General features: G+C 35.9%; 1 protein-coding gene across 26 annotated transcripts in view; it reads right to left on the bottom strand.

The window, feature by feature from the left end:
* Positions 1–27,709, bottom strand: part of TUT4 (terminal uridylyl transferase 4) — a 188,275-nt gene that overhangs the window by 6,302 nt on the left and 154,264 nt on the right. For 14 of the 26 annotated variants that reach the window (XM_044383873.3, XM_057310787.1, XM_044383865.3 and 11 more), the window contains 14 exons: positions 24,759–24,845; positions 22,717–22,820; positions 20,041–20,098; positions 19,835–19,938; positions 19,428–19,517; positions 17,409–17,522; positions 12,751–12,828; positions 12,431–12,608; positions 12,052–12,099; positions 11,885–11,967; positions 6,371–6,486; positions 5,260–5,483; positions 4,391–4,491; positions 1,154–1,601 (listed from right to left, as the gene is read on the bottom strand). In XM_044383873.3, the coding sequence (XP_044239808.1) occupies positions 1,154–1,601; positions 4,391–4,491; positions 5,260–5,483; positions 6,371–6,486; positions 11,885–11,967; positions 12,052–12,099; positions 12,431–12,608; positions 12,751–12,828; positions 17,409–17,522; positions 19,428–19,517; positions 19,835–19,938; positions 20,041–20,098; positions 22,717–22,820; positions 24,759–24,845 (1,833 nt within the window). The remainder of the gene's footprint in view (positions 1–1,153; positions 1,602–4,390; positions 4,492–5,259; positions 5,484–6,370; positions 6,487–11,884; positions 11,968–12,051; positions 12,100–12,430; positions 12,609–12,750; positions 12,829–17,408; positions 17,523–19,427; positions 19,518–19,834; positions 19,939–20,040; positions 20,099–22,716; positions 22,821–24,758; positions 24,846–27,709) is intronic. The other 12 variants (XM_044383864.3, XM_048220625.2, XM_057310788.1 and 9 more) reach the window with 5 other exon arrangements.

Genomic DNA, 27,709 nt, shown 5'->3' with positions numbered 1-27,709 from the left:
TCTCCCTCTGCCTCTAACCCCCCTAAAATAAATAAATCTTAAAAAAAAATAATAAAAAATAAAAGTAGTAAAGGAGTCAAGGACTGGCAAATACTGATAACTGTTAAAAGCTGGGTAATGGGGGGTAGTTTCATCATACTCTATTCATTCTTCTGTGTACATTTCAGATTTTCAATAACAGAGTTTTTAAAATAAAAATATTATTGGGGCGCCTGGGTGTCACAGTCAGTTGGGCATCTGACTCATGGTTTCAGCTCAAGTTGTGATCTGAGTCATGAGATCGAGACCCCAGTTGGGCTCTGCACTCAGCGTTGAGATTCTCTCTCCTTCCGCCCCTCCCACTCACTCTAAAATGAATAAATAAATCTTTTAAAAAGTTATCAACTGAAAAGCTAGATATAAGACAAGATTTATGGTTTATCAAATATTTTAATTATGCAAATATTTTTTAAATGACTGGATCATAAGACATCTAAATATTACTTGGCAGTTATGTCTAGGAATCGAGAATACAGATTATCTTTAATATTCAAATGTTCTATAATGAAAATGCATTTCTATAAACGAGGAAAAAACTAGTATTTTTAGTATTTTTTAATGCTACAAAGTGCTACTAATATCTTTTTAAAGAATTGCTTCTTACTGGGAGATAGTAAGAATCTAGGGCAAAGAGCACAGGTTTTGAAGAAAGAAATTGGTTTAAATCTTGGACCTACTGTGATTAATTATGACAGCATGACAGTTAAGTTACTTAACCCTGCAATTTCCTCAACTATAAAATTAGTTTTAATAATACCCTACACCAAGCTGGATTGCAGTGAAAATTTAAAATAAGTAACATTCATGTATATTACCTCATTTAATATTCACAACATCCCTGTGAGTTAGATGCTATTAATATCCCTATTTTAAGGATGAAACCAAAGCACAAAGAGATTAAGCAACTGCCTAATGCCACATAATAAATGGCAGGGCTAGGATTCAAATCCAGTGTGATTCCACAGCCCATACTCCTGAACTTTATCTAATACTATACTGCTCCTCATAAATATTGCTTGCCATTCTTTTCGTCATATTTCCCCAAGTTCAACCAATAATACCCATCACCCAACCTTTCTACAGACAGATGCAAAAGAAGAAAAGGAAGGGTTACCCGAATTCCCCACTGTACCATTGTTCACCAGGGAATTTGGAGCCACAGTACGAGGCCAGTGTCCATCATGAGAAGAGTTAGGGATCGCCACAGGTCTTGCAGCAGGCTGTGCAAAGATGATGCTGGGATCGTTCAGGCCAATATTGCTGGGGGCACTGCCTGGTGCAGAATGGATCACTGGACCATGGATAGGCCAGGATGGGGCAGGGATCTGGAGAGGGTGCATCGGCAACAATCCCATATTGTGCATGGGAGAATACTGAGCTGGTGGTGACTGGGGAAAGTTATACATAGGCATCTGGACCTGATGGGGGGGCTGGGTTCCCTGCTGAGGAGGGCCAAGCTTGGGTTGGGATCCCGGCTGGGATGGAGACTGAGTAATGGCAGCTGACTGGGAAGAGTTCTGTGGAAATGGCTGGGGCTGAGGAGAATAAGATGGTGAATCAGACTGCAAAGAGAAAAAGATAACATTTTAAAATTAATTTTAAAACATGCTAATGTTATAAAAACAGAGATTATCTAAATACAAAATTATGGAGTTATTTTATCAGAACATAATAAACACAACTCTATGATGTGAATAAGAGCCTCATTTTACATGAAAATAGAATTTTCTGAGATCCTCAAATCCTCTCTGACACACGTATTACCCTATAAACCTTTTTACTGTCCAAAGAAGAAAGAGCTTTGACATCATTCCCATCATGCAGAACTCACATTCCAACTGTAACTAGAAACTTTTATCTAAATATCTCACAGCCACTTTGATTCAGTCCCTCAACAAGTTACTGAGTGTCAGTTATATCTGGGCATTGTTCTAGGTATTAAAAATACAATACTAATATGTATGCCCTCATGGAACTTAAAGTTTATGGGGGAAAGGAGAAAGAGCAGATGAAGAGATTACATGAGCAATTACAATGAAATACAATGATTACTATGATAAAGAATGTATGATATATAGTATATAAGGAAATCCCAGAGCAGAAATACCTAAGCGTACTCTGGGAGGAGAAAAAGATAAGATGAATCAAAGTGGAAATCAAGGATAGCTTCCCAGAGAAGTGACCTTTAAGTTGAGACACAAGGGTAAATAGCAAATTAGTCTGATAAAAGAGGGCACAGGTAAGGGAAGGAGAGGAGTCTTTCATGCAGACGGAACAACATGACTGAAAGTATATAGGCTCATGAACACCTGATTTGTTTAAGTAATTGGATTCTAAAAGTTTATTATTACTGGAGTACAAGGGCAGGAGAATGGCAGATTTGAGGTTGAAGAACCAAAGAGGGACAAGATAATGAAGGGTCCCATAGGCCTTGTAGTTAAGACTTCATCCTGAAGGCACTGGGAAACTACTGAAGGGTTTCAAACCGGTCAGAACATGATCAATCTGTATTTTAGAGAAATCATTCTGGCTTAATGGGAATGAATAGAGAATACGGGATGCGGGGTGGCGGGGTGGGGGGAGAGACTGATGAAAGTGATTAAAAGGTTGCTATAAGATAGCAGCCCTGAGATGATGGTAACCTAGGCTAGGGAAATACAATATAGGGACATGAAAGCAAATAGCTGCGGGCTATTTTTTATAGGTAGAAATAACAGGAGTTGGTGACTGACTGGATGTGGAGGTTGAGGAACGGAGGATAGTTCTGGAAACTAGAAAGTAGGATCATTCAGTGAGATGGAGAACACAGGAGCAAGAAGAGACAAGTCTAGGAATTTGGAGAAAAGTATGTTACATTCTAGACATGTTGAGGTTAAAGTGCTTTGTGAGACATCAGAACAACAATACCCATTAGAGAGACTCTGACCCAAATCTCAGGTAAGAGAAAAGTGAGTGCTAAAGCAAAGGGTAAACGTTAGAAGCAGCAGAGGAAACTGGTTAGGTTTTGGAGACAGGGCCTAAGGGTTCAAGCTCTAATTCCAAGTGTGTGCTGACCTCAGGCAAGAAACTTAAATCTCAGTTTCTTCACCTGTAATGTATAAATAATAAACAGAATCTATCCAATTGGTTTTGTGTAGACTAACTAAGCAATACATGTAGAAAATATAAACACCAAATTTTTGAGGTTTTAAGGAAGGTTTTGAGATGTGAACAACATTCAAGTGGAATGCATAGGGATTATTGACTATGGCTAATTTTTTAATAAACCAAAGGTAACAAAATGTTACGAACTGTAAAGCCTGGTGGTACTACATGGATGTTTATTACTTTCTGCACTTTTTTCAATATTTTATTATAAGAAACAGAAACAAAGATATATATGGCACACAGCACTCAATAGTGTTAGCTAATATTGTTGTTGTTATATAAGATTTATGAAAATGTTAGGCCCATAAGTATGTATTCAGATATTACAGGTGAGGTTAGTGGGCTCCTAAATGTGGTTCCAAGACTCTCCCTACATTGATCTTCAAATGCTGTAAGAATTTTTTCTAAAACACAGATCACACCAGATTTAGTATGTTTAACAGATAACAGCTTTGAAGCTACCTAGACCTGGGTTTGGATCTTTTAATTTCTCTTATTATCAGATTCCCAGTTTGTCAACTTTGATCATACTAATACCTACCACTTCGCAAGGCCACCCAAAGGATTCAGTGTGAAGCACCAAAGTACAGTGTCAGATTTAGAGTAAGGAAGCATTCAATTAGTACTGAATTAATTAATAAGAAATACAAGATGAATACAGATTTACACAAAGGTTAAGAGCAACTCTGCAAAGTTAATATGAAACTGGTGACTCTGAACTCCCAACTTAATACTCTTCTTTCACAGGATATATTTCACTAGGTAGTCATATCAGCTGAGAAGACACATAAAAGCTTCAAGCAAGTCCAATGCCACGCATGTATTACCCTATTAAAAACCTAACACAGCTCAATTTTTATGTCTATTTTTATAAATGTTGCTGATACTCTGCCTCTAGGCAAAGCCTGAAACCTCATACCTTATTTTAATCAAGCAACAAATATATTAGGTGTTGTTATCTTATTTTACAAATAAAAAGGCAGGCTCAATGAAGTTAAGTAGCTTGCCCACAGATATAAACCCAGATCTCCATTACTCCAAAGGTAATGCTCACTCCACCTCATGTGCCTAGGAGGAACACCTCTACAAAGCACTGTGTAATCTGGATAACTATATTCGCCAGTCTACAAGACCACCCAATCACCCATCAAAGATGGTACTATCTTCCTACCAAAACTAATCCATTTGCAGGCAGAGTACTTACACATTCTGAAGACTGTCTAGCTCTTATGGACTGATCACCCTGTTGCTGGGCTGAACCAGCCACTTGTTGGGCATTTACAAGGCTGCGGACCAGCTGGGCTGCTAAGAGAAGACATCAGAGAGAAAATCAACAGATAAAGAAAACAACAGAGAAATGTCAATCGATAAACTCCCTTCCTCTGTTGAAGAGTCTCAAATTGCTCTGAGATTTTATAAACTTGGCCTTTTAAAGTATTATTATGTTTGTGAAGGATTTGTAACAAGTAATTTCTTTTTAAAGCTATTTTTCAATCTTGCAAATCACTAAAAAAAATATACTGGTGGTAGAAACAAGAACAAAAAGACAAATACTCCTTTTCTAAAGGAGACGATATATTTAAGAAAATACCTTCTGCAACAAGAATCTGAGTAACTGGAAATCATCACTTCTAAAATATTCTATTTTTTCTTTCACTAAACTCTCATTTGGGTTTCTAATTCTTAAAATTACTTATGAATTATAACAGGAACAGATCTCCCTCTCAAATAAGAACAGTGGTAAGAGATATAATTTCTCCTGTATATGTTCCCAGAAAAAAAATTTAACTTCTATTATCTTTTGATAGTGAAGGAATAAAGAAGGTAACTCAAATCAATCCAAAGAATACTCATAGGGTGTTTACTGAAGACAACAGACTGCTAAGACCTTAATAGTAAATATATCTGAATACCGTTCAAAATAAAAGACTGTCTAAATTTTCCCTCTTTAAGAAATTCTAAGATCTAAACTCATACTGCTAAGTTTGGAATAGAGAGGAATCAGAGCCCTTAGAATGACATCACAAATGACCTTATTTCTACCAAAAACTATTTTTGGACTTTTCTATTTACCTGCCACACTGCTATTCCTCTGACGGGCCAGCTTGACCTCTGGGCACTCCCTTCGTACATGTCCTGCATCTCCACATATAAAGCATCTGAGGTCTCTGGGGTCTCTAAACTCTCGAGTGTCGTGGAGGTCTCGGGGGTCAACAAGGTCTCGGGAATCTTTCTCCTCTTCATTCCCATCCTTCTCTTCTTCACTGTCTTTCTTCTTTAGTCTAAACAGTAAACTGCTGATACCAATAATGTGGGGCTAGGGACTTGTAAACTGAATGAATCACAGAACAAACTAAACTATACAAAAGTCTCACAATAAAGGAATTAACATGCCCACTGTTTCATGCACTTTTTTTAAGGCAAGGGAACTCACATTTAGAGAACACCTCCTCATATGGCAGAAACTGGGTATTCCAGTAGTTTAATAATATCAAATTAGAAAAAAATTTTAATATTTAATTTTAATCTTATTACAATCCTTAAAGGTTGGTATTGCTTAGAGAAAGTGTCTTCTCTAAATTTAAGTCAGTATATAGCACTGATGGAACCTAGGAGTTCGTTCTATCTGAAAAGTTCTAAGCTCTTTATATTAGGCAAGATTTAACAACTAAAGAAAGGATTTTCCTGGCCTATTAAAGACAGTATACAAAATATAGGGAAGTCTATTTCATAAATGTATTTTCAGGGGGTGTGGAGGATGTATATTCCTCAAGGTATATATTATATAGGTATACCTCAGAGTAAATACCTCAAAGATTCAGTTAATCATATTTTAATTACTGATTTGCAGAACTATGAGGTACTCAGCAAGAAACCCATGACTTGGTCATTTTTTTTTCTTGGCTCCTGGCACAGTTTCCAGTAGAGTAGGTGTCAATAAATGCTTCTTCATTTACAAAAAACAAAAAACAAAAAAAACCCTGAATGAATAAGCGAACGAATGAATGCACTACCATTGTGCCACAAATCTCACTCCATTAACAAAATTCCACTCCAATATACATTTTACCTAATGTCCAATTTAAAGTCCTGAGCCTTCTTAAACATACACGAACACGGTTATAGCTACAACTGGCCTCACTTTTATTTTCCCTGTAATGTTGATACATAATCATTTGCCAACCTTCTCCTTTTAGGGCAGTCTTTCATGTAGTGGCCTATTTTTCCACACACACGACAACATCGATCATTGGGAGCCAGTTCTCCATCTGTTAATACTCGGGAATCAAAGAAGTATTCCTAGGGAGAAAATAAAACTTTATTAGGAAAAAAAAAACACCCCACTATGAATTGTGGAATCCAAATGGAAAGATGTAAACATGGTTTTAAAAAAAGGAAATAGGGGAGCCTGGGTGGCGCAGTCGTTAAGCAGTCTGCCTTTGGCTCAGGGCGTGATCCTGGTGTTCTGGGATCGAGTCCCACATCGGGCTCCTCTGCTGGGAGCCTGCTTCTTCCTCTCCCACTCCCCTGCTGTGTTCCCTCTCTCACTGGCTGTCTCTCTGTCACATAAATAAATTTTTAAAAATCTTAAAATAAATAAATAAATAAATATATAAATATATAAATAAAGGAAATAAATGGGGCACCTGGTGGCTCAGTCGGTTAAGCATCTGCCCTCCCAGAGTCCTGGGATCCAGCCCCGTGGAGGGCTCCCTACTCAGCAGGGAGTCTGCTTGTCCCTCTCTCCCTCTGCTGCCCCCCCTGCTTCTGCACACATTCTCTATGTGTGTCAAATAAATTTTTAAAATCTTAAAAAAAAAAAAAAAAAAAAAGAATTATCATCAGTGGGGCCCCTGGGTGGCTCAGGTGGTTGAGCATCCAGCTCCTGATTTCAGCTCAGGTCATGATCTCAGGAGTTATGGGATCCAGACCCCAGCTGGGCTCCACGCTCAGCGGGGAGTCTGCTTCTCTCCTTCTCCCTTTCCCTCCACTCCTCCCCCTGCTCTCTCTCAAATAAAGAAAAAGAATTATCATCAACAATATCACAGTTGCTAACAGTGCTAACCACTTTACAAATCTACATTATTTCTTCATTCATCTGAGGCATCTTTACATAATAACCCAATAGACAGATACTACTTTCATCCTCATTTATAGATGAGGAAACAGAAGCTCAGAGAGTTCGAGTCATTTGCCCATAGTAAAAAAGCTGGTATGTAAGCAGGATTTAATGCTAAGTTGGTCTGACTACAAATCTCATGCTTTCTGCCTTAGCAAGCTATTTCTAGAAAAGAGTTATTCTCTTTACAAAAGAGCTCCCTGTCAATAAAGCAATCCTCTGGTTTATTTAAAATATGATTGGATTTGCATATAACATTTCAAGAACATATAACATTTATTATATAAAACAGGGTATAGCTAAAGAGCAGGTAGAGAACCAATACAAAGTAAATCATTTTCCCAAGTTTCAGAAGTACCAGGATCATTTTTCCTTTATCCTACCACCAGCGTACTCTTCTAAGTTTTAGCTCAGTTTTGTTTTACACTATCACAAAGACTAGTTTGTCCTAACATTACTCACATCTCTGGAAGGCAAGAGAACATGTCCACTTAGCTAAACTCTTCAAATCTATCTAAAGTCAAAGATAAAAGTATGAGAGACACACATACTAAGATGGCTATCATAAAAAGATAAAGGATGTAAATGAAATGGAACCCACACATACAGTTGGTGGGAATGTAAAATAATACAGCTGCTTTAAAAAACAGTTTAGCAGGACCTCAGAAAGTTAAACATAAATTTGTTAAAAACAGACCGGCAATTCTACCGTTAGGTATATACCCAAAAGAAACATACATCCACACAAAAATTTGTGCAGATATATTCACAGCGCATTACTCGTAAGACTGAAAAAGTAGAAACAACTCAAATGTCCAACAAAAGTGATGAATGGATAAATAAAATCTGATATATTCCATTTAATGGAATACTGTTCAACCATAAAAAGGAATGAAGTGGTGATACATGCTACAACATGAATGAACCCTGAGAACGTTAGCCCAAATGAAAGCAGCCAGTCACAAAAGGCTACATATTTCATGATTCCATTTCTAAGAAATGTCCACATAGGCAAACCTACAGAAATAAAAAACAGATCAGGGGTTTGAGGAATGGGAGAGAAGAGGAATGGGGAATGACTACTAATGGGGACAGGGGCTTCCTTCAGAGAGAAACAAAATGTTCTAAATTAGATTGTGGTGATGGCTGCAGAATCCTGTGAATATACTATAAGCCACTGAATTTACTGCTTACTGTATGTATATTAGTGAATTGTATACATTGTGAATTATATCAATAAAGCTGTTTGTTAAAAAAAGATGAAAGATATAATTTTTCACATTTATTATTGAAGAAACCAATGTAGCTAATTAAAATCTTCATCATCATATTTTCTGTCAAGACAAAATGAAAGCCTTTGTCAACCGAGGAAGCATCCTGAACCTGCTCTCGTTCACCCATCACCTCTAGTTAATCACAAATTGTATCCATTTTATTCCTGAATCTCTCTTTAATCTACTTTTCTCCATTCTACCATCCCAGTTAAGGTGGCCTAGACCTGAGGGTCAGCCAACTTTTCTTGTAAACAGCCAGAGAGGAAGTATTATAGGTGTTGTGACAAAACTGAAGATATTATGTAGTGCTTACATAATAAGAGAAAGCAAATTTCCACTAAGTTTTTATTGAAGAATTTCAAAATATACTACTAATAATAATTGAGTATAATTTTTTGTAATGTAAGTTTACTAATTAGAAGAAAGGAATTCTTTTTTTTAAGATTTTATTTATTTGACAGGGAGAACAAGAGAGCACAAGCAGGGGGTGCAACAAAGGGAGAGGGAGAAGCAGACTCCCCACTGAGCAGGGAGCCCGATGTGGGGCTTTATGACCCCTGGGATCATAACCTGAGCCAAAAGCAGAGACTTAACCGACTGAGCCACCCAGGTGCCCCTAAAAGAAAGAAATTCTTCTGGGGAGAGACATTTCACTTAACTGAGGCTCAAAATTAGTGTTCTCTATCATTAAAATTGATAGCAAATGTTCATCTGTTAGTGCTAATCTGCAATTACATTTTATGTATTTCATCTTTGAAAATGTTTTTCACAGATGCAAAGATTGAAGATTCAAGGTAAAGAATTAGATCTAGAGTGCAAATGAAGGACTAGCCTCTGATAAAGAAAATGTATCTGTAGATGCAGGCAGATTTATAGGTTTACAGAAAGTTGAAGGAATATCTGATACTATCTTGTCTCATAGGGAAAACCTCTAAGAATGAGAAGGAGAGAGGTGAAAGGTGGGACAAAGTGCAATAGGTACTAAATTTTGAGTACAATAAAATTGAAATTAGTTCTTATCGAATAGGATATACAGGTAAAGAAAGGTATTAAGAATGTCAGATGGTTCTGAGAGTCTAATTTAGGCTGGTAAACATTAATTTATACTTGTATTATATAAATAAAACCACCTAGCTTTAGGACTTCTTTTCATAGTGCTTAGCTGCTGAAGCATAGACAGATGGTAGATAAGGTGAATTCATATAAGGTTGAACATAAAAGGGTGCAAGAGGACAACGGTGCAAAGGAATTTAAAGTATATGCCAGACAGGAGACCAGGAAATCTAAGTTAATGGGAAGAAAAATGAAGACAGAAGATAGCTGATAGAAGATAGCTGACAGAATGAGAGAAAATGGGTCATTATAGTAGAGGACCTAATGATGCAGAAGAATAGTTAAAGAGGGAATATGTGAGTGAATGAAAAAGATGAATGAATAGAAAATATACTTGTCTTCATTTTCATTAGTGTAGGAATGAAACACATCCATTTTGTATGCCTACAAGCCTAGTTAGTACATAGCAGAGAAATTGGTAAAGTAGGAATTCAGGGATGCCTGGGTGGCTCAGTCAGTTAAGCATCTGCGTTCGGCTCAGGTCATAATCCCAGGGTCCTGGGATCAAGCCCCGCATCGGGCTCTCTGCTCAGCAAGGAGTCTGCTTCTCCCTCTGCCTGCCGCTCCCCCTGCTTGTGCTCGCTCTCTCTTTCTCTCTCTGACAAATAAATAAATAAAATCCAAAAACAAACAAATAAATGAACAAAAAAAAACCCAACCAACCAAACAAAAAAAAAAGTAGGAATTTAATAAATATATGTTTTAAGAATATATTTTACTGTGGAAAGTATAAGCATGAAAGACTTTAAAGGGTATTTTCTACAGTATCAGTTATAACAGTGATATAGTAAAAACAATCTAAATGTCCATCAAAGGAGAGTACTTAAACTAGTATGAACAAGCCATAGAATACTATATATTGACTTTTAAAACAGAAAAAAATAGATCAAAAAATGGTCAGCAGGCTCATAGGCCCCTTCAGATAGGCCTCAAACTGATGTCTGGCTCTTACACCAAATGATATTCAAGACCAAAGACTGATATCTATTAGGACTACTTATACTGAGTTATTAAGAGTTACTAAAATTTTGTATTCATAGACTAAAATTAGCACATTTGCAGTTTACTAAGGATTCTAATGTTCTACTAAAAAATCTTGACAACATGAAACTGCTAGGTTCTTACAGAACATATGCACATATACACACTAATAGTTGGAATTCCCACAATTTTCAGGTAAAATGCTTTATCAGTGTATCAGCAGATTTGTTTTGATCTGGCTGTGCTCTCTTCATTTATTGTTTTTTTAATAGTATGTTAGTAAAATCATTGTTGGATTTTCCTTTTGTTTGACATTTTGTTCTTACACAACTTTTGTGTCATTTCAAATTTTACTATTATTTTCTTTCTCCCATTATAATTATTCTCACCCCTCCCCAAGAGGCAAGACAATAAAAAATGTCAAGAATCAGTGCCACAAGGGAAAAAAACCTGTAGATTTTTCTGCTTTTCTTACCCTACACCCGAAAGAAAGAGTGCAGAAACTGTACTGAACAAGATCAAGAATATCCGTTATGCAATAGTAGAGACACAGTTTCTCTCTTGAGATTGCTTCTCTTGGAAGTTTTTCTCTGTGAAACTTAGACCTCCTCCCATTAGAAAGCAAGCAAAAAACAGAGTGAGACCAAGAGGAATGGGAAATACTATGCCTCCCAGTTCAGGCAAAAGGAATCCTCTCAGTTCCATGCCATCAAATTCAGTTACCAGGGCTACACCAAAATTAGAGCAGAAGCCTCAGCAAGTAAGAAAGTATTTCTTTGGTGTTGTCCTGTTTATATTTTCATCAAGATTTCTAGAGATGGAAGAGGGGCAATGGGCAGCACCTCAAGTTCAAAATTTAAGGATACTGACACTTGACTACCTTCATTCATTCAACAAATGCTTATTTGGTACATCCAATGTGCCATCTTAATAGGTACTGGAGATATGATGGTGAAGAGACATAACAGACCCTTGTCCTCACAGAGCTACAGTCTAATGGGGGAGACAGAATTAAAAAGATACACAAAATTTAGCAAATAGATATCTCATTATGAACTACGATAAGTGCAATAAAAAAAAAATACACGAAGTGTATAATCATCACTTTCCCCTATTTCTAACAACAACTTGGAAATAGGATAAGGCTTCCTATACCACAAAAAAAGCACTTCTGTAAGAAAAAAGATTCAGAATCTAAATATAAACTTACAGCTTCTCTGCCAATGAGTGGATAAAAGGGGGTACCAAAAAGTTTCCTTCCATTGATAAATGCCTTCATGATAAAATTGGTCACTATGGAAAAAAGAAGAAAAAAATAAAAATGCAGACAATGTGTAAAAGCTTTAAAAACAGGCGATTTCTGTATTTAAAACTTACTTTTTCTAGAAACTCCAGCACCAAGGTTATGATTCAAGTCAAAAGGATCTAGAAAAGAAATATTTATTTTTTAATTAAGAATTCTGTTCACTATAACACAAAATATACGTATGAGCCATAAAGTAATACTACATAGAAAGTAATACTATATAACTCGGACCATTCAAGTCAGCAAATTATTCTTCTAAAATTATAGATTAAAAAGGATAGGAACTTGGGGGGAGGGAGAAAAATAACAAAAGGATAGAAACATAAAAATCAAGAGGAAGAATCTTCCAAATCCTAATGTCTTTACAGTGTTCCCTTCAATTTCCTTGCCAAATGAAACTCTGGCTTTTGTTCCCTTTCGTTCCTCAGTTAACATCAGCTAAATGAGAACCTTCAATTGCAATGCATTTGGATGTCCACTGCTTCTCAAAAGTTGTCAACAGCTTTTTCTGCCGAATGCTAATTACATATTCCTTGAAATCAAACTCTTCAGTATAGAAGCGAAGCAGTCCCAACCAAAGCTCTCCTAATGTTTCTGTGTTCTTTCCAAGTGAAGGTAAACGCTTTTTCTATAGGTAAGAAAAAAGAGAGAGAGAGATGTCTATACCTGCTCAAAATATGGACCCCAAATCTAAGTAAAATTATTAAATTATGCAAATCCCAATACATATCAGTGAACATTCTATAACATAAAGACTATGAAAAAATTACCAGTTCTTCTGTTTTATCAAAGAAAAATGCATTCCATCCATCAACCATTCTCTGTGGAATCTGTTTTCCATCAAAGATCTGCAAAAACAATTTTATTACTAGATTTAAAGTCCTCTAATGAAAATGCCTAAGTATCCTCGTATCATTTTAGAATGTACCTATAAGAGATACTTCTTTCCAAAAGGAACATGTCAGGATGATATAATTTGATGCCAAGTTATTAATGAATAAAATATATCTGGAAGATCAAAGCTGAGAAAGGATATCTTAAGAGCATGAGACTCTCCAAATGACACATTTAATGTTATCTATTTGGCCTGTCAAAACACATCCAGCCCAAGACTAATGAAGTAAAACAAAAGAGGAAAAAAAATACAATGAAAATCACATTTTCATCATAGATGTAGAAATACGTAATACCTATTGATTTGTACACCCAAAGGAAATCAATGGAACCACTTGTTTTGGGGAAGGGCTCTAGTACTTTTAATCAGTTATCTGCATCAGATGAGGCTGAAAAGTTCCTGGGTATTGATTTCTTTAAAAAGAAAATTAGGTAGCTTTTCCTGACATCTTGATAAAAACTAAAATCTTCATGATTAATTATGAACAATAATCCATTGTCATGAGTAAAGGGAGGGGGTAATAATGCTACTTTAGTAGAAGAAAAGTATCCCTTAAGAGGAGTTATTTAAAAAAGCAAAAAGTTGCAACAAATTCACAGTCACTAGACCTCATTTCTAGTCTCAGTTCTGCCTGGTGGTGATTCTAGACAAGACACTTATCCTCCTAAACCCTTCACTGTTTTCCCAATGAAAATGAAGATTAATTAGGTCAGTTGCTTTCAAATTTCATTCTTCTTTTAAGCTGTAGAATCCTTTCCTAAAACAGAACCTTCCTGGAAGCTTAAAACAGAATCCTAAGTGGGGAAAATATACCCCATTTTCCCCCTATCTCACTTCTCACACATACACTAATGAACCCCTAGAGCTTACCAGAAAATACTTTAAAACCATCAGATAAGGTGGTCCCCATCAACCCTTCCATTTCAGATGGCACAGTGATTTACAAAATTAACATGTCTGGCCCCTCTAATTTCACTCTCAGGTTTAAGTTCCTTGTAAGGCAAAAACTGTAACTTAACACTGGAGCCAAAATTCCTACTACATCAAAGCCTGCTATATAGAGAAAATACTTAATACAAGTTTGTTGAATGAATATATGTGCTCTGGAAGCACTTTGCAAAAAGATCAAGTTTCCAGAAACCTGAGGTAAGAAGTTGTTTTTTTTGTTTGTTTTTTGGGTTTTTTTTTTTTTTTTTTGAGAGAGAGAGTGTGTGTGCATGCGAGCACAAAGGAGGAGAGGCAGGGGGAAGAGGGAAAGAAAGACTCTCAAGCAGACTCCCACTGAGCGTGGAATCCAATGCACTGCTCGATCTCACAACCTTAAGATCACGACCTGAGCCGAAATCAAGAGTTGGACACTTAACTGACTGAGATACCCAGGCGCCCCAGTTGCTTTCTATATTTATATGTAACTTAAATACAGTTACCACTTATGTACTATAAATTCTAACACTTCATAAAACAAACAAGGGAGAGCATGGCAATTAGATATTGATACCTACAATAAATCTTGCCCTGAAAAAGGAAATGAAGGTATCAAAGAAACCAAAGTGTGATATTTCACCATTATAGAATATTTTACCCATATAGATACTATTATAGGTCTATGGGAATAATATGGGAATAATATAAGCTACGTCGGTTAGACCTTGATTCTTTTTAATATAATTATTTTTAACTAACAACTATGATCCAAACCCAACTAAGTTGGCTGACAACACAGTGAAAGTGGACCCTAGGGGCCTTGGAAGGTATTTAATCACTGATTTGCCTATTTTTTTTTAAGAGCTCTCATATTTCACATTCTACCTTTCCACTGTTTCAGCCCTTAGAAGGATTAATGTTATCCCCCCTTTTTTCTTACACACACACACACACACACACACACACACACTATTTCTCTTTCCATTTCTCTCTTCACTTTCTCTCAACACCAATCATGCTCTACTCGAGTAGCGAGCTCTACTGAGTCCTCCCTCTAAAACCTCAGGAATAATCGTATTTGTACAAGGAGTGACCCTGTATGTTTTCCATATTTACTTTCGTATTTAATATTTTAGTGTCTGCTGCTATATTTAAACTGCAATATTTAAATTTTTTAGTTGTGGTAAAATACACATAACAAAAATGATTATGATGGTGAATTTTACAAGTGTTCAGTTCAGTGGCATTAAGTACATTCACATTGTTGTGCACCATCATCACCATCCATCCACAGAATTCTTTTCCTCTTGCAAAAATGGAACTGAAACTACTGAACAATAATCTCCCGTTCCTCCTCCTTCTAGCCCCTGAAAACCACCACTCCACTTTCCATCTCTGAGTCTGACCACCCTATATAAGTGAAATCATACAATATTTAGCCTTTAGTGACTGGTTTACTTCACTTAGCATACTGCCCTCAAAATTCACCCATTCAGTTGCAATTTTTAAGCTAATACAAGCTAAGAAAAAACAGAAGTTCATAATATCATGTGTGATTAACACTCCCTAATCCTCTTTTATTATTTTTACATGAAAATTTATTTTTACTTATGATGATTTTCTAGAATACATCAAAATCATTCTGCTTAGGAAAGCTCCTTTTGACCTAAAGAACTTTGTATTGTTAACCATGAAAAATACACTTAGCAGAGTCTTCCTTATACCCAGTCACTTCACGTCTAGGTTCAATTACAAATGGAGTCAAAGATCAACAGCTTCATTAAACATATCCTTACCCTTAAAAGTTGATCGATGTCAATGACCAATACTTAAAGGATGCCAGAGCAATGGACAATGGGGTCCCATATGACAAGCAAAAAAGGCCAGAAGCAAAAATCCATATATCATCAGTTCATATGTATCACAAAGCCCCCCACAATCAGAGCTCATTATGATGGAAAACATTCCATGGACTGTCTCTCATTTCATCAAGCACTGTTAAGCAGATAACGGAAGAGTTCTTGAAGTTGGCTACCACAGTCCTGCCTACATTTTTCCAGTAACAATATTAATACAGCTGCTAATGATAGTAGTAGTAATAATAATAATAAAGCAAGCACCATTTATGAACACCTACTTTAGCACCTACTATATAATTCAAGGGCATTTGATTTCTCTGTTCCTTATATCAATACTGAAATAATACCATTATTATATTATTACTGTTACGAAACTCAGACTAGTGGCAGTCAGGCAGCTTAGTGAAGCCCACAATGTCAGAATTAGGATTCAGACCAGGTATCTCTAGCTCCAAAATCATGCCCCGCTCTTTCGATTATATAGTACTGCCTGAATGGCTCCTCATTCATGGGTAATATAATTACAGAACACAGACAAACCACTATGAAAACAAAATTTGTGTTCCACTTTAGGTAATCATAGTATTCTGTCAAAGTCATAGCAAATCATAGTTAAATGGCTGCTATAATATTCCTGTGTAATAATGCATTTAAGATACCCAAAATTAAGGCCTTAACAACAGTTAGACTAATACAAAGAATGACCTTGGCCTTGTCAGGCCTCATTAATTCATGTTAAATTTTAAATATCCTACTGTATACAACCTTGTTAAAAACTACATCACTCGATACAGATTCAGCAACCTAAAATTTTCTGTCAGGAAAGGATATCTGAAAATTTTTTTTCTTCTCCACTGTTGATTTAAAAGGGGGAATAAATGCTGCTACGAGTACATGGCATTCATTAAAACTTTTTAAAACTTACTAAGGCCATCTGACATCCACCACTTGGCTTACTTATTTTGTAATTTTCTTCTCTGCCGTGACTATTGGTTTGTGTAAAGTCAGAATATCTGATTTACCAAACAATTCTGATGCTTCTCTCTTACCTCAAAACAATCACCTTTCTAAGAAATTAGAACTGGATTCTCCCTAATGCTTGAAAATACACTTTGTGCCAAGAACGATGAAGAATAGATGGATGATTAAGAACTCTTTAAACCTATTTCACAGAGTATAAATTGGCTACAAAAAGGAAATGCATGAATCACCAAATCTGAATGAACAGGAGTATAATGTTCCTTCTGATGTACATTTTTATGCTTAATGCAATTAACATGACCTTACAAAGACGAGGAAGAATTTCCTTAGGTTTTCTCTCAACCAAAATTCACAAAGTTGACCAAAGTATACACAAAAATATACCAAAGTCATTGCCAGGCAGGAGGAGGGAGAATACTATGGAGAGAAGAAACTTTCTATTTGCATCTGAGAGACTATAATGTATGAGTTCATGGATGGCTGTAAGACTTTCATAATCATTTGCAGCATTCGAAGACTATGAAATACAAACACGCTACAAAAGATATTCAATAGGTCTGCTTATCTAAAATTCTTTTGGTAGCCTATATTCTCCCATAATGAATTTTTTTAAAAGATTCATTATGTTATCATATCATTAAGGGAAGAAGAAAACTTAGGATGTCCATGCTGGAAAAATCCTTCATGACCTCATAAACTGATCAAGATCTACTGTGTTTAGATAAATGTTTTCACAAGAAACTCCTGTATAGTTTTCTTAAACACCTACCTCTTGTAGAACTGGGATAACAGGTGGTTTTCTCTGCTGCAGAAAGTACAGCACCATAAGGATATAAGCATATGAAGATAAACTTCCCCTGGAAGCATCTCCAATGTCACATCGCTAAAGAAACATAACAATGATTGAAAATAAAACTTCAGAATCTTATTCGATGCATAAGTACTAACTAATTTGAAATACTATATTTTTAACCCATCAAACTGTCAAATATCTAAAAGTTAAAAAACAAACTATTATGAGGATGGGTAAACAGGCACTCTCATACATTACTGATGACAGTATAAATTAGCATAAAATCTGTGAAGAATAATTTGATAGTATCAAAATTACAAAAGCATATCTCACTTAACCTAGCAATTCTGTTCTAACAATTTATCCTGCAAACACACCAACCACCAAAAAATATGTGAAATAACTAAACAGAAGTTTTAAAAATCACAGCACTGTTTTAACAGCAAAAAAAACAGAAACAACTTAAGACTCCTCAAGAAAGCACAGGTTTTAAGCAACTGATGACTGTCTACACAACTGAACAGGGTGTAGCCATTAAAAAAGAACACGGAAGGAAAAGAAAAAGAACAATGAAGCTCTAGTATACTAATAGGAAGTAATTATCAATACTATTGATCAGTGAGAAAAGCAAAGTACAAAACAATGTTTTTAGTATATTTTTCCCGTTATAAAAAGGGTAGAGGAAATGTATATATTTGCTTATTCTGGTATATTTCCGGGAGGATACAGAGGAACTTTTTTTTTTTTTTTTTAAAGATTTCATTCATTCATTCGACAGAGATAGAGACAGCCAGCGAGAGAGGGAACACAAGCAGGGGGAGTGGGAGAGGAAGAAGCAGGCTCATAGCGGAAGAGCCTGATGTGGGGCTCGATCCCGTAACGCCGGGATCATGCCCTGAGCCGAAGGCAGACGCCCAACCGCTGTGCCACCCAGGCGCCCCCCTTTTTTTTTTTTGGATACAGAGGAAATTTTAACACCATTTGTCTCTAGCAAGAGGCACTGGTTGGCTAGGAGACAGATGTGGAAGGGAGATTTTCCACCAGACCTTTTGAATTCTGAACCACATGAATAAGTTGGCTATTCCAAACAAAATTTTTAATTAAAAATAAATCCTAAAAGAATCCTCAGAGGCTTCCCCTGAGTAAGACTTTAGCTGATATTATATAAAGGGAGAGGAACGATTTCTCTGACATGAAAGACTTAGTTTCATTAGCACAACTCCACTGAGGTACAGAACCATTATGCTAAAGTTATTCTGTGAGGTGAATCTAGAAAGTAGCCATATCAAATACAATTTGAGGATGTGGCTAAACGCCACTCTTTTCTAAGACAACCTCTGTCCACAAAGACATGTATAGGAATATCTAAACAAGTATGTCTCCCTACTGTGGAAGAGTGGATTTAGCGAAATGAAAATGCAACCAAGTCACTCAACTACTAAGAAGCCTTCCACCACTACATTAAAAAAATTAACTATTTATTGAGCAGCTACCATAAAGCAGGTACACTAAATTGGGGATACAGGTCTCCATCTTCATTGAGTTTACACACTTAGCTAAAAAAAGAAAACAGAATTCAGTATTATAAGTGTTATAATAGGAGAAACACAAGGTTTTACTGGGATTGTTTTGTTTTCTTGGCCAGAAAAATTTATGACTAAATCCAAATCTCAGATTTCCTAACCCAGAGATTCTTAACTAGGATGATATGCCAATTCCCATACCTGGGGCTGAAAATCTTTACTGCACTGAGAAATTTTACTACTGATAATTTACTTAAGTGTTATACATGGGAATAAAGCACATACAGGAAAAAGCTAAGACACGACTCTAAATAATTATAAACTTAAATCATTTACTGTTGAGTGCTTCCTTTAAAGAGCTCAGAAAAACAAAAACTGAGAAGATACTTTTTGTAAGTCTGACATCAGTATATTTCATTTTAACTATCATGAGTATTATAACAAAGGAGATCATTAACTATTTCATAAATACCTTTGCAAACACTTTCATAGTATATCCCAAGTACTGTACTCTAGGATCAATAGCTGCATAAGTAGCTAGCATTCTTGTGTTATGTTGTGCCTGAAAAAAATTACATATTTGAAAGCATTTCAAATTTATTAAAATTAAACTTATAAATCAGATAAAAAGATATAATGCACTCCAAATATAATATATAATTGTAAAACTTAAAATACCTGTAAATGAGTCAAAAACTAATCTTCAATCTGAAGGAAATATCACGATGATTCTTAAAAATATTTTTGTCTTATAATGCTCACATTTGAAACTTTTAAACATAAATGTATAGTCAGTGATTGATAAACTTTTTTTTTTCTATAAACTTTTAAAAGGACAAGTGTAAACATACCTAGGTCTATACAGAAAGAGAAACTTACCAATGTATTATATAAACTGATATCACCTTCTAAACCACTTCGTCTATGTTCAAATTTTACTATAGGCACTTTGGCAGTAGTTATAGGCAAAATGTTTCTTAAACCTGATTTAAAACAAACAAACACAAAAACTTCATTAGGTTAAATAATTTTCATAAAGATAAAAAATATTTTGTTGTTTTAAAGCTGTAACTTAAAATTCATACCTGGATGTCTCTTAAGAATTTTTGCCAGATTTTCAATTATTTCTTTACAGTTTAATTTCTAAAAAACAAAAGAAACAAATAATAAAGTTTGTCTAACTCAATTTGGCCCTGTGCAAATTCACTTTAATGAGGCATTTAATACTAGCATTGAAAATCTCCAGCTACAAGCTACTCAAAGTATGCGGTCTAGAGACCTGCAGTATCGCCATCATCTGGAAACCTCGTGGAAATGCAGAATCTCAGGCCCCACCCCAGTCTACTGAGTCATAATCTACATTTTTAATAAGATTCCCAGGTAATTCACATCCACATTAATGTGTGAGAGGTACAAAGACAGGAGAATAATGTTTTCAAAATGTGAATACATAACTAGAGATGGATCTGGTGAAGGAAAAACAGTATAGTGTTTAAGAATATAGGCTCTGAATTTAGACAAACCTGGATTCAGTCTTCAACTAAGTATTATTAACTAGCTGCGTGACTTTGACCAGATTCTTAACCTCTTGGAGCCTCACACTACTATTCTATAAAATCAAGTTAATTATAAACTCCTGCCCTATCAAGTAGTTGGAAGGATTACATGAGACATGTATGTAAAGCATTCAGCAGCATGCTTGGCACAAAATACACACTTTAAGTCTATCAGCTATTTATTGCCATTATGTTGATGAGGAAAAGTAATCCAATTATTACCAGTACCTACTTCGTCATGAAAATTCTTACCTCTACAAATTTAAATACATTTTTTTTATATCAGAGAAAGCATAGTTGATATGGTATCAATAACCATGATACAAGGAATAGGGAAGATAACGGCATTATAAATTAACTGGATTAAGCTGAATGGTATATACATCAGTGCCCACACTTACTACTAAAATCACTTTTGCGTATCCCCAGCGTGCTCTTTTTAGCTACAAGAGAGCAGAAGTCATTGCAGCTGAACCTGAGGATTTCAAGGGAATCTACAGTTGCTAATTAACACATAATAAAAGATTATTTTTCTCTTTATTATATAAGGATACAATTTATGCTAAATTATAAGTTTCAATTATGCCTCATCTGGAAGAAAATGTATTCTTTTTCATTGCTTCAACTTTCCAATGTGAATGGCACAGATGATATATTACAGACAAACCCTTAGTGATTAGAAATCTGATTATCAAATTTTACACAGAAGGTATCTAAACCCTAACCTCCACCCCTGGATAATATCATTTCCTATTCCCTCAGTTCTTGCTCTTCAAAATGGAGAGGGGCAGCCTCTTTCCAGCAGATGGCACTGAGCAGAAGTTAAAGTTAAGAACTAAAATATTTACAACTTCTCCATTTTTTTTTAAAGATAAAATGTTAATTAATACCAGAAATAATTTCTTAGGGCCAGAAACACGATCTACCACACATTTGTACTCTGCTATCTTTACTCTGGTTCTAACAATTTAAAAGCCACCTTTTGAAAAAATTTTCAAAAACGCACAGGTACACTATTCTGCTGAATTTTTTTTTTTTATAGTACAACAGAGGCTATACTGACACCACTACAGATGCCAGAAGCTTGGCCACACCCCAATCTTGCAAGCAGTCCCTGATTTTGAGACATAAATTCCAACAGTTATGTTGGTAAAGGAAGGAGCAACTATAGGGATCCCCTCCTTTCTAGTTGCTGCTAGGAAGACCTGGGATACTTCCCTGTCCAATCAGTCCCTTTCTTTACTGGAGCTTGGACAATCTTGTTTCCACTGCTGATGGTACACGAAGAAAGAAAGCGTAAGTACCCACTCTCACTGCTGAGACTGCTCTGAGGGGGAAGGTCTGCTCCTGGCATCTCACAGTGAAACTCCAGAAGTAGTGGTTAGGTTCTACAGTACTATTAGTACTATATTTCAGCTACATTATGGGTTAAATAAATTACAGAGAAGCAGTGAGATACAATGGAAAGAGCATGAATTGTGGAGTCAGACAGACCTGGGTACGAATCCCGGCTCCAACATTTACTAGCTGTGTGACCTTGGGCAAGTCAGTTTAGCTCTCAAAGCCTCAGTTTCCTCATCTGTAAAATGGGGGAAATTATCTACCTCGAAGGTGGTTGTAAGAATGAAATGAGGCCTCAAAAAATGTTAGTTCCCCTCCCCACCCAAAATAAGTTTCTAAAAGCTATCCTAGAACATGACATTTGTAACATTGCTGTACAGAAAAGTGTTCTAAGTGCCCCCAAATTACAATTAACTTATACAACACAACTCATTTGTAAATTAGATGTCCACTTTTATTTTCTATCTTTAGTGATACAAAGATAGCACCTAATGGAAGAGATATGAAAAGACAGAGGAAATGAGATCAGTGTTCACTAAAGTAGCACCAGCTTCACATTGGTTCCAATGAAAAAAATTCCAACTCTACAGTGTCTTAACTTTTTCCAAAAATTCATTACAAAGCACTTTTAACTTTTAATGACATGGTTTTTGTGATCTAAAATTACTGAAACAGTAAATTTACTTACTTAGACATCTGAATGTCTTCTAAAATGATAGTGCTAAATGCTTTTACATTTCAAATACTACTATTTACACAAAGAATGACACCATGTTTTTATCAATACCACATACGTAATTTAAAATGCATTCACCACTGGAAGAAAATAAACTTCTACATCTCTTTCCAAACACTAACTCTTACCTCTGCATTTTCGTGGCCTTCCAGGGTCATACAAATATCCAGATCACTATCACGAAATCCAAATCCATTCTTAGACGAGCCAAATAAGCACAATCTTGCCTTTTCTAAGTAAAGGAAAACAAAAGTCAAAAGTTCTATAATCAGCAGGAAAGAGGAGTCTTCTATTATCTACGAATGGACTAACACAAGATGATCTTGTCTACTTCTATGGCTTAAATACCTTCCATTGCCAGATATATTGAGAAATTCCAAAATATTCATCTAAAGCCCAGATCTTTTGCCTAAGTTCCCACAGCCTTTGTTTCTAACTGCTTTTTCCATTTTTTTACAGACATCATAAAATCAAGTCAAAACTAACTCTTCAGCTTTTACCTCAAACCTACTATTGCTCCTATAATCCTATTCTCAGCAAAAAGTATCTTTATCTACTCAACTACCTACCATCAGAAATATATGTGTAGTTCTTAACATCTCTCTCTCTCAGCTTCTACATCCAAACAATCACCAAGTCCATTAATTTCTTTCAACTTAACTATCTCATAAACTCATCTATTTTTCATCATTATCCACATCACTGCCAACAGTAAAGTTCAGTATTTAGAGATTTATCTTTTGGAAATAAACAAGTTTTTTCAGGCACAATTCAAGTAGTTTTACAAATATCACCTTGGTACATAGAATTAATTCTCCCGAAGTGAGTGATTAATCCATTTGATATAAATTATGATAGGGTTAGCCCTTCATATTTAGTGTCATTCAATAACAGGTACCACTTCAAGCAAGCTGTCGCTTAACTGGATTGGATTTCTCTCGCTATTAATTCTTTAGATTATACAGATAAGAAATTCTGTATTTTCAAAACCTAATTCTCCAATTCAGTTCTGATGTCCAACTTGAAATTTCAATGGCAACTGAGAGACATAAAAGAAGCTATGTTCATCAGGAAATAAAAATGTGCATGAGTTTAATACAACAGATTTGGTCAGTACTTTACATACTAGCAAATATAACAGAAAATGGAATCCTATAGTATATAACAGATTATCTTTTATAAGTACAAATTCATTCTGATTATATGTCAACTCTTTATCCTTTTCTAAGATATTTGGCCACAAAACTCTTGATTCTTCACTCTTGTACCCCAAATCTGCTCCTTCTGCTATTCTGCTACCTCAGTTAAATAATATCACCCAACTACTGAGGTAAAAGCCCTGAAACCATCCTTGACTCCTTTTTCCCCCTCATATCTACCATGTAAAGCATCAGCAAATCCTATTGGCTCTACATTCAAAATATGTCCTATATCTCACCACTTCTCATTAACTCTTCTGGAACACTATTATGTCTCATCTGAACTCATGCAACAGCCTCAATTGTTCCTCTTGCTTCTATTCTTATGGACCTATACTCTAATCTCTCAGATCATGTCACTGAAGTGTTAAAACCTTCCAGAAGCTTCTTATTAGACATTCAAAATTCAAAACCCTTCTACCTATATCTATAAGGCCCTAATGATTCAATCTCTAGGCTATCTCTCAGACCTCATCTTTCTATTACAGTCTACCTCACACATTCTACTCCAGTCACACTAATGTCCTGCATGGCCTTCAAACATGACAAACATAATTCAATCTTGGGGTATTTGTACTTGCTATCCTTTCTCTCTAGAATGTTCTCTCCTCGGATATTCATATAACTTGCTCCCTCACATTATTCATAGCTCTCTTCAAATGTCACTTAACCAGAGAGAACTACCATAATAGTACAGAGAACTACCCCATCATTATCCTTTTAATTCCTACACTTTAATAGCATTTATTATTTCCTGATATTACATTAATATACCTATTACAGCTGACTATCTGTCTACTTTTCTTAATATAAGCTTTCCGAAAGCAGGTTTCACCTTTTGTATTGGTACTATATTCCCAGCACCTGGAATAGTACCTAAAACATAACATTCAATGAACACTAAAAATAAACAGAACTCAGACTAGGTGGCTATAATAACAAAAACAATCAATTTTTAACATATGACATACCATCATATTCTTTTTGAATAAACTTTTCCAAGCCAATTAAAATTTGCTCCCTGTTGTGTTGTTCAGAAAAGGGTGGTGATAACTCATCTAAGTTAAAAAAAAGAAAAAGGAAAAAGGAAAAAGAAAAGTAAGGAAAATGGAATCTGAAAAGGTCTTCAATTTTTTACCCTAAACTCTTTACTTAAAATTTCATTATTTGTTAACTTCTCTGACTTTAAACTCATAAATGTTACTGGGGAAGGAAGGGGCAAGGGGACAGCCGAAAAATAATTTTTATAGGTTTATGTATGTTTCACATATCATTTTCCCTATGAAATATCTACAAAATATATTTACCTCTACAAATTCTTTAATACTGTTTTCTTCAGACATTCTGCTCTTTTCCTATATACATGATTGTTCTTCCTACCTGTTAAGTCTATACTCAAATATTGTTATGTAAGACACCTGACCCATTCAAACCTAAGTTCCCTCAAACGCCTGGTCAAGATTCATATCTTCCCTATAAGATGCTTCCAGACAGAGCCTTCAATGACTTCTTAAGTGAATTTCTTTATTCCCTAAGCCACTTGCCAGTTTATAGTCATCATTCAATTTTCTAGTTATTTCATTTATATTCATACTATTTTCCAAATAAGACCACATAGTCTTAAGAATAGTCTTTTTTCTACCTCCTCCTCCAGACTCATCCCCAAGAGTTAATACAGTAATGGGAACAAAGCAGCAATTTACAGTAATGAATTAAACTAATATTCAGCTTTTGAAAAACAAATGTAGCATCTGTGGTTCCAAGTTGAATACAGGCATACCTCATACCTCATTTTATTGCACTTCACTTTTTTGCACCAGATACAGTGTTTTTCACAAACTGAAGTTTTGCGGCAACCCTACACTGAGCAAGTCTATCAAGCACCTTTTCTCCAACAGCATTTGCTCACCTTATGTCTGTGTCACATTTTGGTAATTCTCATATTTAAAACTTTTTCATTATTGTATTTGTTATGATGATCTGTGTTCAGTGACCTTTAATATTATTGTTTTGGGGTGTCACAAACTGTACCCAAATAAGACAACAAACTTAATCGATAAATGTCATATGTGTTCTGAACGCTCCACTGACTGGCCATTCTTCCCATCTCGCTCCCACCCCTCAGACCTCTCTATTCTCAGACACAACAATACTGAAATTAGGCCAATTAATAACCTTACAGTGGCCTCTAACCATTCAAGTGGGAAAAAAAATATCCCATGCCTCCCACTTTACATCAAGAGCTAGAAATGATTAAGCTTAGTGAGGAAAGCATGTCAAAAGTCAAGACAGGCTTTAAGCCTCTTGCACCAAACAGCCAAGCTATGAATGCAAAGGAAAAGTTCAAGGAAATTAAAAGTGCTACTCCAGTGAACACAGGAATGAGGGGCACCTGGGTGTCTCAGTCAGTTAAACGTCTACCTTAGGCTCAGGTCATGATCTCAGGGTCCTGGGATCAAGCCCCGCATTAGGTTTCCTGCTGGAGATGGGAGCTTGCTTCTCCCTCTCCCTCTGCAGCTTCCCCTGCTTGTGCTTGCTCTCTCACTCTCTCTCACGTAAGAACGTGAAACAGCCTTATTGCTGATATGGAGAAAGTTTGAGTGGTCTAAACAGATGATCAAACCAACCACAATACTCGCTTAAGCCAAAGCCTAATCCAGAGCAAGACCCTAACTTTCTTCAATTCTATGAAGGTTGAGAGAGGTGATGAAGCTGCAGAAGAAAAAGTCTGAAGCTAGCAGAAGTGGGCTCAGGAGGTTTAAAAAAAGAAGCCATTTGCATAACATAAAAGTGCAATGTGAAGCAGCAAGTGACCCAGATGTAGCTGAGATAATTAATGAAGGTGGTCACACTAAACAACAGATCTTCAATGTAGACAAAATAGCCTTACACTGGAAGATACCATCTAGGACTTCTATAGCTAGACAGGAAAAATCAGTGCCTGTCTTCAAAGCTCCATAGGACAGGCTGACTGTCTTGTTAAGGGCTAATGTAGTTGGGAGTCTTTAAGCTAAAACCAATGTTCATTTACCAATCTGAAAATCTTAGGACCCTTAGGAATTATACTTAATCTACTATGCCTGTGTTTTAGAAATGAACAAAGCCTGGATGACAGCACAACTGTTTGCAACATGGTTTACTGAATATTTTAAGCCCACTGCTGAGACCTACTGCAGACAAAAAGATTCAACATTACTGTTCATTGACATTGCACCTGGGCACCCAAGCTCTGGCAGAGATCTACATTAAGATTAGGGTTGTCTTCATGCCTGCTAACCCAACATCCATTTATTCCACAGCCCATGGATCAAGGAGCCATTTCGACTTTCGTGTCTCTTAAGAAATCCATTTTGTAAGGTTATAGCTGCCTCTTCTGAATCTGTGCAAAGTAAACTGAAAATCTTTTGGAAAAGGAGTCACCATTCTAGATACCATTAAGAACATCTGTGATTCACAGGAAGAAGTCAAAATAGCAACATAAACAGGAGGAGTTTAGAAGTTGATTCCAGCCCTCATGGATGAGTCTGAGAGGTTCGAGACTTCAGTGGAGGAAGTAACTGAAGATGTGGTGCAGAGAGCAAGAGAACCAGAATCAGAAATGGAGCCTGAAGATGTAACTGAATTACTGCAGTCTCACGATATAACTTTAACAGATGAGGAGCTGCTTTTACTGGATGAGCAAAGAAAGTGGTTTCTTGAGATAGTCTCTATTCCTGAAAATGCCGTGAAGATTGTTGAAATGACAACAAAGGATTTAGAATACTACATAAAATTAGTTGATAAAGTTGATAAACATAGTTGATAAACTTTACTCCAATTTTGAAAGAAGTTCTGTGGATAAAATTTATCTAACAGCATCACATGCTACAGAATTCATGACAGGAAGAGTCAATCAATATGGCAAACGTCATTGTTAATCTTA

This window comes from Ursus arctos, unplaced genomic scaffold, assembly GCF_023065955.2.
Source record: "Ursus arctos isolate Adak ecotype North America unplaced genomic scaffold, UrsArc2.0 scaffold_12, whole genome shotgun sequence".
Taxonomy (NCBI): Eukaryota; Metazoa; Chordata; class Mammalia; order Carnivora; family Ursidae; genus Ursus; species Ursus arctos.
Note: the sequence above shows the minus strand (reverse complement) of the source record. Positions and strands in the feature narration are given on the sequence as shown.